General features: G+C 54.2%; 1 protein-coding gene across 4 annotated transcripts in view; it reads right to left on the minus strand.

The window, feature by feature from the left end:
• COL6A3 (collagen type VI alpha 3 chain) overlaps nucleotides 1-15942 on the minus strand; it is a 91950-nt gene that overhangs the window by 22788 nt on the left and 53220 nt on the right. For all 4 annotated transcript variants that reach the window (XM_047773847.1, XM_047773851.1, XM_047773850.1 and 1 more), the window contains 20 exons: nucleotides 15347-15439; nucleotides 14361-14414; nucleotides 13089-13160; nucleotides 12374-12400; nucleotides 12238-12282; nucleotides 12065-12118; nucleotides 11573-11635; nucleotides 10933-10998; nucleotides 10457-10510; nucleotides 8320-8355; nucleotides 7634-7696; nucleotides 7105-7167; nucleotides 5824-5886; nucleotides 4921-4983; nucleotides 3477-3527; nucleotides 3241-3276; nucleotides 2719-2781; nucleotides 1364-1426; nucleotides 125-157; nucleotides 5-41 (listed from right to left, as the gene is read on the minus strand). In XM_047773847.1, coding sequence (XP_047629803.1) covers nucleotides 5-41; nucleotides 125-157; nucleotides 1364-1426; nucleotides 2719-2781; nucleotides 3241-3276; nucleotides 3477-3527; nucleotides 4921-4983; nucleotides 5824-5886; nucleotides 7105-7167; nucleotides 7634-7696; nucleotides 8320-8355; nucleotides 10457-10510; nucleotides 10933-10998; nucleotides 11573-11635; nucleotides 12065-12118; nucleotides 12238-12282; nucleotides 12374-12400; nucleotides 13089-13160; nucleotides 14361-14414; nucleotides 15347-15439 — 1099 coding nt within the window. The remainder of the gene's footprint in view (nucleotides 1-4; nucleotides 42-124; nucleotides 158-1363; nucleotides 1427-2718; nucleotides 2782-3240; nucleotides 3277-3476; nucleotides 3528-4920; nucleotides 4984-5823; nucleotides 5887-7104; nucleotides 7168-7633; nucleotides 7697-8319; nucleotides 8356-10456; nucleotides 10511-10932; nucleotides 10999-11572; nucleotides 11636-12064; nucleotides 12119-12237; nucleotides 12283-12373; nucleotides 12401-13088; nucleotides 13161-14360; nucleotides 14415-15346; nucleotides 15440-15942) is intronic.

The raw sequence follows: 15942 nt of genomic DNA on the forward strand, positions 1-15942 counted from the left end.
TTACGACATTTGTCTTTGATGCTCTGGACCAGGGCGCATTGCTGCAAAGGAAAGGAGAGGAGGTGACATAGAGCCAACAGGAGGCTTACGGGGCAGGGGCTCATGCGTCACACGGGAAACTTACATCTACGGAGTCGCCTCGGCTGCCTTTGTAACCCTGCAAAACAAGGATAGGACAAGAGGCTGAGACCCTGCAGATGTGGGCATGGAGTTTCCTGCCAAGAAACAGCCCAGGGCCTGGGGACGCACGACGGAAGAAGCCAGCTGGGCCCCAGCTGGCCTTGATCATTCACAGGCTCTCCCTATAAATTTGGCTTAACGGCTCAAAGCAAAAGAGTGAAGACTTTGATGACAGAAGTGTGTCCCCTGCCAGGTAAACAGCTCCACGCCCTGGAAACCTTCACACAGGATGCTCAGCACAAATCCACGTAAATCCCACCTTTGAGCTTGAGGAAAGCCCTTCCCCCGCTGGGCTCCCACAGCCTGCTGCAGGAAGGACACCCAGGAGTCACTGAGCTACCCTGTGGGCTCCAGGTCTATGCATCCTGGCCAGATTCCACTCCAGGGATAGACCCACAGCTGCCCTGGGCATCTCTTCCCAAGGAGTGGCCACCTCAGGGGCAAGCCAGCATCTTTCCATCCACTGCTCCGCCCATCTCCCACTGACACTGGATGAACCCTCCCTGTTAAAGGCTCCCCTCATTTTAACAGCTGGCTCTGCCTTCTGTTCCACCAGCCCAACCCCATAACCTTTCCTTCCGGGGGTGACTTTCCATTTCCTGAGTTATCTTGTCCATTCTTCTTTGAACCCCCTCGAGGTCCATGTAGGGAGATAATACAGGGAGACACGCAAGCGAGGGACAAAGACAGTTGTAACGAAGATCCCGAAGGGCTGGGGAGGGGCACCCCCTGAGCTCCAGACGGCAGGGCCCCTGGTGGGGTTCAAACCACAACGCGGCAGCTCCCTTGGGGACATTACAGAACAAAGGGAGTTTCCCCCAGAGCGAGGTCTATACCATTCTCCTTCCAGAAGATGCAATCAAGAGGCATTAAAATGTGTTTCCTTTCGTTTGTCCTCAAACAAACCTACACCAGGACACTGGAGAGGCAAAGTACAATCCACCCTAGATGACAAAGTTCCATGTGAAACTTGTCTTGCAAGTGTCTTGGCACCCTAAAAACACAAAAGCTCTTTTTCCCTTGCAGTATCAGAGGGAAGTGGTTTAAAAAAAAGAAAACAAGCATAACAACAAAAATGCAGACACTTCTTCAGTGAAGAAAGGAGAGAGTGGGACGTTTTGAGGACCAGACGTAAGGCACCCAGCCCCCTGGGGAGCTTGGCTGGAAGTGGGGAGGTACTTACAGATGGCCCTGGGTAACCGGGGTCGCCCTTCTGGCCAGCTATCCCCGGAGGACCTGAATTTCCCTGCAAGGAAAGAACAAACATGGCCCAATTGTGGCAGAAGATGGAAAATTCTCAACTCCCGCTGCTGGAAGGGGTGGTGGAGGTGAGCGCACTCAACACCCCCTTCAGAGGACAAATCTCTCACTTAAGAGAACATCAGTGTCTCCACCGTCCAGCTACAGGGACAAGTGGCCCTAACAAAACTGATGAACTGACATGCATCCCCCAGACTCTGTTCTCTGGCAGCTTAAACTGAGACACACGCCTGCCTAGAACTTTTAATAAGACTGCTACAGGAGTTCCCATCATGGCGCAGCAGAAATGTGTCCGACTGGTATGCATGAGGATGCGGGTTCGATCCCTGGCCTCGCTCAGTGGGTCGGGGATCCAGCGTTGCCATGAACTGTGGTGTAAGTCACAGACAAGGTCGGATCCCACATTGCTGTGACTGTGGTGTAGGCCAGCAGCTGCAGCTCCAATTGGACCCTAGCCTGGGAACCTCCAAATGCTGTGGGTGCTGCCGTAGAAAGAAAAAAAAAGATATATAAGAAATCAGTAACTGACTAGGAGTTCACTCTTCCATGTCAATAGCCAGCCCAACGTTGAGCATTAAATGATGCAGTTGCATTGTCTCACTGAGCAAATGAACGGGGCAACTACGGTGATTTTCACGGCAGCCTAAGCTAACAGCGACTGTTAACTGCCTTTACCCCACTTCTTTCCCACACGCTGCGCATCCAAGACTCAGTGCAATCTCAAGAGGATGAGTCAATGTCCAATAAGGAGAATACTCCAGAACAAAACGTAGCTTAAGAAAGAGGAATCATTTCGTGGTGGGAGGCAGGGTCTCGGCACAGGGTCTCAGCCCAACCCGCCTCTGAGCCTGGAGCCTTGGCAGGCACTTCATGTATCTCATGAAATCCTATCTCCACACCATCTGGCGGGCTGACCCAACGTGTCTGCACCGACGTCCTGCCGTCATCCCTTCTGTGGCTCGGTCCCCCTGGCGCCACGCTGGGAGTGGACGGGAGTAGACCGTGGGCTCTAACACGTCCTCAGGATGTGTTAGAAGAGGGGCCCTTCCAGCTTCCTTGTAAGGGGAGAACAGCAGAGGAGGGCGGCACAGACACAACTGCAGGGGAGGGGGTCCTGAAGACATAAAGTTGGGGCTCAGGACCCCTGTACTCCCACCTCCACCCCCTCCGTCCAGGCTGCAGGGTAATCATCAAAGAAGCGAAGGAATCTCCAGTGTTCAGTCCCGCTGCCAGGAAGGTTCTGCTCTCCACGTGCAGTCGAGGTACAGGCAAACTTACCCTTCGGCCTCTGACACCTTTGGGCCCCGGGCCTCCGTCTGTCCCCGGCTCACCAGGGTTGCCCTGGGAAAAGAGCCAGGAAGCAGTGCGTTAGGCTCTGGAGTGGCCGGGCTAGCTGAGGGTCCCCTGGCCTCTGGACCACACTTCCCGGGGCAGCCAAATGGCTAACTTGGATTGACTTTTCCACGGAGTGGCCAGCGCCACGGTGGCACTTGCAGATCGGTCTAAGCTTATTGAACCGATGCGGATGGGGTCACACAGGTGGTAGCATCTTAGGGTTTATCAGGTATTTTACAGCACTGCCGTTTCCTGCAAGGCTCACAAGCACCACGGCAAGGACACGCTGCCATCTCCATCTGACCGGTGAGGAGTGTCTTGGAGAGGGTGGGCCTCTGCCAGGGTCACTTGGTTAGTAAGTGTCTGACCCCAGACTAGAACCAAGACACGGTGACCTTCGGTCCATGGTCACATCAGACGCATCCTACAACGAGGACGATGTTTTATCGCTGGGGAAATATTTACCTTTGGACCTGGGTATCCAGGAAATCCTCTTTCTCCCTATAAAAGACAAACCAGAGAGTCAATATTTGGTCCCAACTTAAATCCTCTCACATAAATTATTCTCAAGAAGAAAAAAATATTCCAGTAGTGTCACCCACAGGAAAAAAAAAATCCGCTCTATTACAGTTAAATTTTGAGAGACCGTTCTTTAAAAATACAACACGTCGGAGATTCAAGAATCCTCCACAGACACGTACTTTTTTGCCTCTGCGTCCCTCACTGCCGACTCCATCTCGCCCATCATCGCCCTGTGAGGGGAAAGACAGCATTAACAGGTGCCCATGGCAGGCACACCACAGGCTTCTTTGTCTAAAGCCCTGAGCAGCGGGCCCTTGAGTCCCTGAAATGTTCCCAGATCGAGGTACAGATCAAGGAGCGGTTCCTCCTCCTGCCCCATCCCAGGACCTCGTGTGTAGGTGGGGGAGCTTGTAAAGAACCGCTAAGATCTGTCGGTGAAGATGCTGTCTGGATGCAGAATCCAAGACTCGTGGTACCAGGGAGCCTCAGAGGTGACAGGACTCTTGAAGGTCACCTTGAGCGACGCATCTCTGAGTCTCTGACGCTCCTTCCGAGCAACGCGGGACTCAGTCTCTCGCCCTCAAGTCTCCCGGTTCAGCTCTTGCTTCCTCCCGCTCTGTCCACTCCCTACCTCGCCCCCCTTCCCAAAGCCTGGACATGTACCCCAGAGCTCCCCCCGCGGGCTTTCAGAACCAGGCACTGTTGGTGATTTCAAACGAATCAGAGCCATGTCTGTGAAACACACACGAACGTCTCTAAGGCACAGAACGTGCTCCTTAGTTAATGCACAGTTTTAAACAGCTGAAGAGCTGTATGCCTCAAGCTCATGGAAACAGAAGCAGGAAGAGATGCCCTTCAAGGGTTTGAGTCGATTTCAAAGTCTGATTTCTGTTCCCCTCTGTTTCTGAGACTGAGTAATAGCGGTGGCTTTTTAAACTTCAGGCAGCTGTAGAGGAATTACAAACCCACGGAAAGTACTGTCAAGCTTTGCGATGCCAACCGTCAGAACTACCTGATCCAGGTAGTGTTGGTTACGGCTCGTTTTAGAAAAATTCCCGATGTGCCATGGATTTATTTTTTCTGGATAGAAATGTCTATTACAACATTGCTGTTAGTAAGTGGTTAGGGTATTTAATTAACTCTTTAAAATGAACTCTCGAAGTAAGAATGTCTATCGCTGGGGTGTCGGATTCAGAATCAACTGTTTTGATCTGGATTGAGATCTCATCAAGGCCAATTCTGTTTCAAACCAAGGACTCGTGTCTTTGCCAAAAAGCTCCACCTATTCGTGCCCGCAAAGCGTTTGCAAGACCCAAAATGAAGGTGCTCCAAAGGTCAGCACACCACTGCATTCACTTAAAAAATGTATACACAAGAAAAAAAAGCCTTTACTCACCCCCGCTCCAGTGAACTAAAACTTGCTTTGAAACTTATTTGGTGAAGATAAGCAGCGGTTTTCACTATTTTCCATCATACCCCCACTAATGTAAGAACCGACTATCCAGCTGTCGCGCTGTGGAACCAATCCAAGGGGCCATGACCATGACCGAGGCCAGCCCAGCCCAAGGCCCTTCCCCCTGCCTCCTGAGCATCTCCGAAGGGCCGGCGCAGCCTGGATCTTACCGTCTCCCCACGAGGGCCCCGGCTCCCGAGTCCTCCCTTAGGTCCTGGCTCTCCGGGATCACCCTGGAGGGGAGAGAGAAACAGGACAAAGACACCTGTGGGTCTGGGATGACTTAAACTCTGATTCTACGCCCTGCCCTTGTTCCGGGTCATGCCACTGGTAGGGCTGCCACCAGCTGCTGACTTCCCCTTTCAGATGAATGATTTTTGAAACTGCAGTGGTCATGGGTGCAGTCCTGGAAGAGAATCCAGGAAGGCTTGTGTTTGTTCTCTTCATCATCGTGGCACGCGGAGGTCAGAGAGATGGGAAAGGGGGAGGCGTGCGGTCAGCTGGGAAACCCAGCGGCCCCGCGAGGGGCAGCGGAAGGCTGGAATCACATGGACACGTGACTCTCGATGAGAAAACACTGCCTCTCAGACTGGTTATGATGCACAGTAGTTGCTCTCAAGGCTTATAGAAAGCAGGGTCTCAGGCAGCTCACAGAACAAGCTGCTATCATCCGAAGCAGCCAAGACGCTGGGGCTCTTGAGTGGGCTGCATGCAGCCAGAATCAGCATGCAGCTGCTGTACGCACTGCCAATATCTGGAGAATTTTCAGTGCGATACAGAAGCTACCCCGGGGCCACTGATGTGCTCTAAGAACCCTGAGGATGCTGAACCTTTGTCAGAAGCCCAGGCTTAAAAATATGGGGCGATCCTGCTGCAGTTGGCAGTTCTGAGTATGAGAACGCACACCAACCCACTGCACAGAGCCTGGCTGTTAACAGGGGAGGTGGGGAGGGAAAGGGGAGGAGAAGGGCTGTGCAAACCAGCAGGACAGACTAACAAGCAAGGACACGGTGACGCAGGGTCTGGCGGGGCCCTGGCCTCGGGAGACAAGTGCTACCCTCATCCAGACAAACCTTTCTCCCCAGGGGCCCGGTTCTGCCACGTTCTCCAGGCGCACCTGCGGTCCCGCCGCTTCCCTGGAGCAGGAGACAGGACAGTGTGTGAAATAGTCGCCCTCCAAGCCAGGGGGTCCAAACCCCACCTCCTGCAGCCCCCGCCCTGCCCCGCACCGAGGTCAGAGTCCACAGAGGCCAGGTGCTGGAGACCCCGGAGCAACTGTGCACAGGGACAGCTTGTGCAAACCTTAAACGTGAGTGTGACCAGCTCTCACAGGTGCACACGCATCTCAGGAATTAACACACTCCTCCTACATTAGCAACTAAGGCACGGACAGCAAGATTTATGTGGCTTTGCCGGCTCCTTCTTCCACACCGAGCACCTGCCTTCACAGGCGTGGAAACCTATACACGTACTCACTGAGTGAATAAACCAACAAAGGAACAAAGCTCTTAAAGTGCAGCGTGTGTCCCCAGAGCCCAAAAGTGCCCCTGACGGAGGCAGCCCATGCAGACGGCAGCGGCTCTTTGTGCTGTGAACTATTCAAAGAGCTGCATTTTACCCCTGCACCACTGTAAATTCTTGGCTCATCAGAGTTGAAATACATGTTTAAAGTAACACAAAAGTTTTAAAAATTGGTATTTGTCAGATTTAAAACTTGGGAAGGACTTTTCCAAGCAAATGGTGGCTCTCACCAAGTTCCCGCTTCCACGGTAAACGATTTTTATGCACTTGCGTAGCTTCAGGCCAGTTCCCTGGCTCGCTCAGTGACACGGCAGACACAGGGCACCAGAGCACGGAGCGCCATGGCCCTGGTCCCAGCTCAACGGCACCCCGTGTTTCTGGCCATCATCGCTAACAACCAAGATGGGGGCTGATGGGTGCACAGACAGCAAGTCTAAGGAAGCTCCAGGTCACACTTGAGGATGGGGAACTCCTACTCAAGACACCAAGGCACAGGGGCAATTTCCAGGAACCAGATGTGAAACGGTGCAGCATAATCTGAGAATCTGGGCGGGGTCCTCTGATTTCCTGCAGATCCACCCTAAGACTCGTGAGACGATGCTCGTCCTTCCTTTGCTCACCACCCAGCTGGCCTGTGTCTGGACAGAGCAGCCCTAGGACTCCGTCCCCAGAGCACCAAGAAAACAGGTCTTCAACTTCCTCGGGGGGACGAGCCAGCTACAGTGTGAACTGAGGCTGGACCCAGGCCTGTCCCACCTTCCGCGAAACATGAAACTCTCAGCCCACGGGCACCATGTGCTAGAGAGCGGGGGAGGGGAAAGAAACGCACTCACCCGAGGTCCAGGAATGCCTTGCTCACCAATCAGACCTGGAGGACCAGTGGGACCAGGTGGGCCCTGGAAAAGTAAAACGCCAACATAAGTGCCGTGTTGAGGTGATGCACCACGAGCCCCATGCTATCCACACACGGGGATGCTGCTCCATCATGGAAAGGAATGAAGTGCCAGCACGGATAGCACGTGGGTTAACCTTCAAAACATGATGCCAAGTGAAAGAAGCCAGACAGAAAAGGCCACCTGGTAAAGGATTCCATGTACATCAGAGCTCCAGGGTACACCTGCACAAAGACAGAAGGAAGTGAATGGCTGCCAGGGGACAGGACTGCTCAATCGGCACAGGGGCTCCTTTAGGGACGATGAAAATGTTTTGAAAGTAGATGGAGATGACAGTTGTGCTGCACTGGGAATGCACTAGAAGCCACGTTAAAAGATTCATTTTGTCAAGCGGACCACCACTTCCGTTTTTTAAAAGGCTAGGCCATCTGGGAAAATATCACCAGGCAACCACACCGGGGCTACTGACCTGTGCACCTCTGGTCCCCTGCTCTCCCACGGAGCCCTGCTGGCCGGGACTGCCCTTGTTGCCCTTAGAAACGAGAGAAGATGCACGGAGGGTCAGATACAGGCTCCACAAGCACATCTGGACGAGGGTGCAGGGAAGCAATCCCGGCTGTGCCAGGCTTCAGACGCGACGACCCCCTAAGTGCAGGGTGAGACACTTCACACGGGGAGGTAGCTGTCCCTTGGTACTCTGAGCATCGAGTCGCATCCCTGCCTCCCCTTCCCCTCAAGAGCACGTCATCAAATGAAGCCATTTGGGACCCAACCCAATCTTGCGCAGGTGAGAACACGGAGCCACCAAGACGTGTGACTTGCTGACGACCAGGTAAGCGGGCACATCACAGGTGAGAAGTGCCCAGGATGCTGGCTCCTCCCTCTTTTTCCTTCACGCCCCCACCCCACCCCCATGTCCCCACTATCACTGTCACTTTCATTTTGACAATCATTTTCACTGTCACTATGATTTTCACAGATCTTTGTAGGAGAGGCTAAAATTTAAGGAGATGGTGGGAAAGGCGGTGGCTGCTGTTTGAGCCACAAGCCTTGCTGGCAAAGGGGAGGGTAATTTTTAACTCGTGGGCAGGCTGGAGGACCACCTCCTGGGAGCACGCGGCGAGGGACAGGATGAGGGCAGAGGTAGAAGCTTACCTTCAGTCCTGCTGGTCCCCTTCGGCCAAAGCCGCCCTGAAGAAGAAGTTACACAAACTATGAGAGGAGGCAGGGAGGCCAGGGGAGGCCGGGCTCTGTGGGCCTCAACCCGCACCTTCAGGACACCCACTGGTGCGGACGCTGTGCCTCCTCGGCCCTGAGGAAACGCTCCTGAGGAGGCACCTCCCTCCTGCCCTCACCTCGGGCCAGTTTTGCTTCCACGCTGCCCTTGGGAAACATCCAAATGGAAGGTCTGAGAAGGACTTCCGACCTGCCAACCACAATAAGGGCTCCTGGAGCTCAGCCCCAGCCCTCTCCAAGTAAGGAATGTGAATCAGTCTTGCCGGCTGGCCTCTTTTTCTCCCGTTTTCCCAACCAGAGGGAGAAGTAGTGAATTACGCTAATTATGATGGAAGCACATCCCAAACGCTCCACACCCTTCTGGCCAAATATAACACCCTCTCGGTTAAGCAGAGAGTCCAAAGCGTGCAGGCATGAACCGGAAAGCCCGCTGTACTTGGTTTGGGCTCATGACTTGGCAACATCTTCCCGATGCTCCACGAGTGACCCTTAGTTCAAATAAATGCAGGCTCGCTGCATAAGTAATCCATTGAAGACACTTGTCTTCAGGGAAAGGTTTGGGGTGGGAATCCACGAACATCCTGCATGTATCTTTGCAAGCTTAGGGGCTGGGATTCCGGAGCCTGTAGCAAACCAGCCTGGACAGGCTTGGGCCGCCTGCTGCGTCAGCCCGAGAACCTTCTCGGCTGCCATGGACCAGCCCAGGGGTCCGCTGGGGTGACCCTTCTGCCATGACTGACTGCAGTGGCTGCTCCTTTAGTGGAAGACCTTGGCCTCCTTGCAAGGGTGACAGGTGGACAAGAGGGGAGGGCCATGTCCCACACCTGACTGCACGGAATTCAAACCCTCGTTCCCACCCTGTGCACAGAACTACAACGAATTGTATTTTAAGTCTTTTCATGAAAACAGTTTTTGGATCTGCTCACAAACTGAGTTGTACTGCCCATTATAACTTAATAGTTCCTCATTTTCTGGCCACTGTACACCTCAGCAGCATTAATCAAAAATGGTACTCCAAGAGTTCCCTGGTGGCCCAGCAGGTTAAGGATCCTGCACGGTCACTGCTGTGGTTCAGGTCACTACTGTAGCCGAGGATTCAATCCCTGCCCCGGGAAATTCTGCATACCATGGGTGTAGCCAAAAAAAAATAGTACTCAAAACTTTAAAGGTAGCATTGTTAAAATTTCAGCTTGCTCCTGAATTTTAAAGGCAAGGCTTTTCCCATCGCAGATTCTCCACTTACAGGGAAGCATCAGGCCCTCGTCAGCCCAGGCCCTCTGCTCACCCAGCTGCTGATCTATAACCACGTGGCTGCCACAGGGAAAAAGGCCCAGGGGGCCCCGTTCTCGCCCTGTTTCCAGTCGGATGCTGAGCAGACACCTGTCTCAGGCACCCACCAGCACCCTGAGCTGGCCCTGAGGATTTATAAACTCCAGACCGCCTTCCCCCAGCTAGGAGGTCTGAGCTCTGCACATCCCCGGGGCCCTGGAAGCATTCAAATGGCTTCACAGAGATGGTTCATCTCCTTTGGGTTTTAGCACTTCTTCAACAAGATTCAAAGGGGAGGCATGCAGTCAGTGACCTGCAGCGGGCATTTCTGAGATGTCTTGAAAAAGCAAACTAGAAAACTGCCTCTGGTTTCGCTGCTTGAGTTACAGCCGCACAAGAAAAACAAACAATTATAAAATAAAACAAACCTACAGCTCATCAGCCTCCCGCCCCCTGCTCCCTCACCCCCTCTGTACTTGTGTTTCTGTTCGGATTTTTTAAACAGTCGATGGGATCAAATGTGGCCCAATATTCGAAAGCAGCAAAGATATGACTTTAAAAGTGTCTCTTCAGCCTGTTTTGGGGGCTACAGGGAACCAGAATGGGGGGACCCCAGAGTCAATGATAAGGACGTTTTCTATAAGCAGCAGGCTGTGAGGGATGAGGGTTTCTGAAATCTCCTTAAATCCCCTGAAGGAGAAGTTGCTGAGTGATTCTGCCCCAGGAGTGTCCAGCAGAGTCGGGTCAATGTCACCGCAGCGCCCCCCAAGCCCCAAGAGGCACTCACACTTTTTCCGGACTCTCCAGGACTTCCAGACACCCCATCTCTCCCAGGGAGACCCTGGCACGGGAAAGAAACCTGATGTCAGGTTCTCGTCTGCCAAGAACGTCTGACTCAGATGCGGCACAGAACCCTGGGGAGACGGATGGGTACGTGCAGGGATGGTCACACCCTTTGCCAAGGCCTTAGACGCAGGTGCACGCTGACCCCCACGTGGCTCCGGCTTGACAAGCACTTTCCGGAACCTTCTAAGGGGCTCCAACTGCTGAGAGGAAGCCCCTCTCGGTACAGGTTGTTTCAGATCCCCTCGGAGCCCCCTTCGCGGGCACACACCGTGGCTTCCTAGACCTCCCCGCCCCCACCTCAACCTGGTGCAACCACAGCCTTAAGGGCCATGCCCATGGCCTGCGGGGCTGGCGGTGAACCAGCGTGAGCTGTGTTTCTGGGGCCCCGGGCACAAGGGGTGCGCGGAGGTCCTGTACCATGGGCCCGAGGTCTCCGGATTCTCCTTTGGGTCCTCTCTGCTGGCTGTCCCGTCCTGAGTCACCCTGAAAAGAGAAGAGGTCAGGGCATAAGCCACACGCACGGGAAGCCACTGCCGCCCATGGATGTGGCCAGGAAAATGCCGAGTATGGTCTGAGTGCCAGGCCCTTCAGCCACAGCCCATCCAGGTAACGCCCACCCCACCCTGGCAGAGCCGGCGGGGGTCCGTCGTCACTCTCAGCCCAGCCCCCGGGCCATGGCTCTTTCTCCTCCAGGGAGGACAGCGGCCAGGCTCATTCCTGCCTCGTCCTGGCCTGGACAAGAGGCTGGCCCCCAGAGGATCGAGCCCTGAAACAAGAAAAGGTGTAAACGCTTCTCTTTTCCTAAAGCAAACCTAAAAGTGCCCGGAGGCCACAAGTGGGGGAAACTTTCGAGGGTCCGTTCAACAGCGCTATCTCTGCCGCTAGAGAGCAAAGCCGCCTCCAGCCACCCCCAAACTCGAGAAAAAGGACAAACCACCTATGTTACCAGCACGTACTTTACCAGCGTATTTTAAAGCAATTTCACAAGTAGGGTCCTTCCTTTCACCGCCCCCTTCCCCAGGCTCAGGTCTCATGGGCGACGGAAAGTTCCCCTTACCGGGTCACCTCTGATCCCCACGTCCCCTCTTTCTCCTTTGTCTCCTTTGGGTCCTTTGTCACCCTAAAGAAGAAACACAAGCAGAGACAGAGGATTAGTTAGCATTTCAGATTGTTATCGCACCCCTGAAACTGCATTCCTCAAACCATGACTCCTAAAGACTACAGCGGTTGTCAGGAAGGCAAAATCATCTTCGTGTGTTTCGGGGTAACGCACATGGATTTACTGGGGGCCCACTCTGCGCTGGGCGCTGGGGATTTATTTCAACAAAACACAGCCGTCCCTGCCCAACGAGAGATACGTTCCAAACCAGAAAATATAACGTCAATGTGTCACAGCTGTCTGGGGACATAGAAGAAGCCAAAGGTACCCCCCAGGGGAAGTCAGGGAAGGCTGCCTGGAAGAGGCAATTTTTCCACATGCAAGTAAAAGAATCCTGAAGTGAAATGTTCCTGGTTTTCCATAACACGGACACTGTGGAAACAGCCTCACCCTTCTTCCTGGACTCCCTTTATCTCCAGAAGTTCCCGGCAATCCTTTGTCTCCCTGCCAATGACAATGATAAAGTGTCATTCCCAGCACAATTTCTACCATAGACGGAAGTGTTTAGGCACTGGAATCTTCAGGACAAAAAGCAGTCTGGACTCAGCGTGGGAATCACTTACATCTTCTCCATCAAGGCCATCCAGTCCGATTTCTCCTAATTCACCCTGTGAGGGACAGAGACGCACAGGTGAGTGTTGAAAGCCCTTCTGCCAAATACTGGGAATGTTTTCAACATAAAAAAACAAGCTTAAGTACCTTCTCTCCTGGGAATCCACGAGAGCCCTAGAAGGGAAGGGAAGGGGGAAACATTAGCCCTTTCTTGGAGACTGAATAGAATAGACAAGAATAGGCTAAGGGCTGACCCCTTACCAGCTCCAGCTTGAAAGCCAGCATCTAAAAATTCAGTGTTAGAGATTCATCTGTTTGGCTAGCTCTCTCTCCATCACTCGGGGATCATAAAGCTAACTTGCCTGGACCTGAGCCCTTGGGTTGCTCTTGGCTCCCTGGATAAGTGGCAGGGGCTCCAAGGCCCCTTTATAACATTGCAGTGTGGTGGCCTCCCTTTAATGCCTGCTCTGAAACTTCAGCAAGTGGCAAAGTTCATGAGCCCTTGACTCCAAGCATTTCACACACCTTCCAGCATGCACAGTTTCTCCCTCCCCGCCGCCACCTCCCTCCCTCCTCCTGGGGTCCAGCGGCAGAAGCCGCCAGGTGCCGGCCTTCTCTCCGCCCTGGCCCATGTCCCCTCCATCCTCATCAATGTGCCCTGCCCCCCTCACGTTGCCGTAGGCAACAATCTCTCCAATTTCGGGCTCCCTTCCGAGTGCAGCCTCTGCTCCTGAAGCCACCAGACTCTGGGCTGCTTTCCCAGAAGAGGCTGCTTAGAGCAGAGAGGCCCAAGTGGCATGTCTCACTGGGGCTGGATGCTGTGGTCTCCTCCCCACACGTGGGGTCACCCCACACACTGTACCTTTATGCCCCTCTGCCCGGGGCAGCCCTGGAAACCTTGAGTGCCGTTCATGCCGGGCGGGCCGCGCTCGCCCTGTTGGAAGAAACAAAAGCAATGAGCAAGTTGGGGCTTCTCGTGGGTCTCCAGGGAGTAGACATCTCTGGGAAAGGAGGGCCCTAGAAATCAGTGTGTGGGCTGGCACACTGTTGTACCAGGCAGGGCCTCCAGCATCCCTGACCCCTCAGGCCGACCTCTGCTCAGGACCTTGAACCTGCAGTTCCTCCTGGAGGGAGTGGGGTCTGGGAAGGGGGCTGAGGATGAGCGGAAGGAACTCTGGGTGCTGGGTCTGGGTGAGCTGGGCCCCGTGGAGAAGCCTCAGGCTGGCTGCTCCTCTGCATGGTCCCTGGTTCTGAGCTCTCCAAAGGTCCCTTGTTACTAGTCTCCCATGGTCCCTGCTTCCCAGCTCTCCATGGGTCCCTGCTTCCCAGCTCTCCATGGGTCCCTGGTTTCTAGTCTCCATGGGTCCCTGGTAATTAGGTCTCCCGTGGTCCCTGGTTCCCAGTTCTTCATGGTCCCTGGTTCTGAGCCCTCCATGGGTCCCTGCTTCCTAGTCTCCATGGGTCCCTGGTCGCAGCTCTCCCATGGTTCCCTGGTTCCTAGTTCTCCCATCGGGTCTGGGTCCAGCCCTGACACCCAGCACCTCTGGATGGGACCTGGGTGGTGTCAGTATTCCCCTGGGGGCCCTTCATCCCCATCCCAGGGCTGGACCTTGTTCTCATGCCTCAAACCTCTCAAACCTCTTCTGTGCCAGGTTCCACCTCCCAAAGGCCCTGCTGCAGGCTCCACCGGCCCCCAACCAGACATCTCGGCTACTGGGAACCAGATCAGCAACCCGTCTGGGAGACTGCCCTCAAAGGTGGCAATCCCTGCAATCCTGACCGGGTGCCCCTGGCCCTGCTCCAGCTTGTTCCCATCTCTGCCTGGCCCCCTCAGCTGGACAGACCCTGGGCTTGTTTGCCATACTCAGTGGTCCTCTGCCTCAGAAGCCAATCAGTCCCTCCCCCTGCGATGGAATGAGGCAACACGTGACGTCACACCCCCTCATGCCCGGCTCAGAGGGCCATCCTCGTTTCCGCAGGGTCAAAATCCAAATCGGGTTGTTGAGAAGATGAGAGATGCGTTTTTCCCCCAGTGGAAAAGGCCCTGGAGCCTGAGCGGATTAGGAGCCCCACAGTTCAGTCCCACCGCGTGAGGGGCAAGGAGGGGATATTTAAGGAAACATCTGTCACTCACGGGTCCTCCTTCGTCACCAGGGTAACCTCGGTAGCCGTCTTCTCCAGGAATTCCCTAAAACCAAGCAGTTCCTCGGTTAAGTCCTGTGGATTTCCTGGTTCTATACTTAAGCATCCCGAGCCCCCTTCATTTGGCAGAGAGGTGCTTGGGGCTTTAGGAGTCCCTTGAAGGGAACAGTTGTTTGTTGTTGTTGTTTGTGTTTTCAGGGCCACACCCACGGCATATGGAAATTCCCAGGCTAGGGACTGAATCCGAGCTACAGCTGCCAGCCTACCCCACAGCCACAGCCACACAGAATCCAAGCCCCATCTGCAACCTACCCCACAGCTCACAGCACCGCCAGATCCCCCACCCACTGAGCAAAGCTGGGGATCAAACCCACATCCTCATGGATACTAGTCGGATTCATTTCTGCTGAGCCACGATGGGAACTTCCTCCCACTCATTATTTCCCTTGGGATCTTTAAGGCTCTTGATCCACCAGGAAAGCCTGTATGTTTCCCATAACTTAGAAGCAAATGGGAGGAATCCCTGCCAACCACAGACTGCCGTCAATGAGGCCCGCGGATCTTTTTTTTTTTTCTTTTTATGGTCACACCCTCAGGGTATGGAAGTTCCTGGGCCAGGGACTGAATCCGAGCTGTGCCACAGCCACAGCCACGTCGGATGCTTAATCCATTGTGTCAGGCCAGGAATCCAACCCCCACCTCAGGAGGATACCTAACCCCCTGCACCGCAGTGGGAACTCTGATGCCCGCGGTCTTCACATGATTTTATGAGATGAAGAACAGACTCGCCCACCCAGTGGGAGCGGAGGAGAGGAAGGAGCAGACACTGAGGCAGAATCTGCATCTCAGGGCTGTCCCACAGCACTGGGCCAATTCCTTCCCATCTCCACCGCGTGACGGCAGAGACATTCCCCAGCCAAAGTAACAGCGACTCTGAAACCCCATCTCAGGCATGAGAAGAGGGCTAAACCACCATACCTTCGGTCCGATGCTGCCAATGGGCCCTCGGTCACCCCTCTGCCCGGAGCATTTGCAGGGGACCCCACAGCAGGCTTTCTCGGCAATGTTGTCCTACCAAAGAGGAAAAAAAAAGAGATCAAATCTCAATAAATCCCTGAAAAAACATAAACAGGCCATAAAGGTCAAAATCTGAGGAATGTGGAATTCACGGCAGGAGATGAAGCCACCCCACGACAGCCCTCCCGCCAAGGCATAGCCGTCGGGGGCAGGGGGTGACAGATGGACACAGAAGACAGTCCATCTTGCTCACAGCGTCGCCTCAGTCTGCGCCCTATTTCTAGTGGTTTCTCACATAGACAGTCAAGCTTCAAATGTTACGTGTGACTTACATATTTTTAAGCTCCAAAAAGCAAAACCTAAGAAACCAAGCACAGAAGGCCAAGATGGAAGGGTGTCTCAGAAGGGGGACCTTACTCAGAACCCCAGTCAGAGTCACGCCACAGGGCGCCAGCCTGGAGGCAGCCTCAGGAACAGCCGTGGGGCGGGGGTCCCTGCCTCTCAGCCACAAGTGCCCCCCTGCGGTCATCAGTGCCTCTCACACCCATCAGAAGCCC

Source organism: Phacochoerus africanus, chromosome 3, assembly GCF_016906955.1.
Source record: "Phacochoerus africanus isolate WHEZ1 chromosome 3, ROS_Pafr_v1, whole genome shotgun sequence".
In the NCBI taxonomy this organism is placed as follows: Eukaryota; Metazoa; Chordata; class Mammalia; order Artiodactyla; family Suidae; genus Phacochoerus; species Phacochoerus africanus.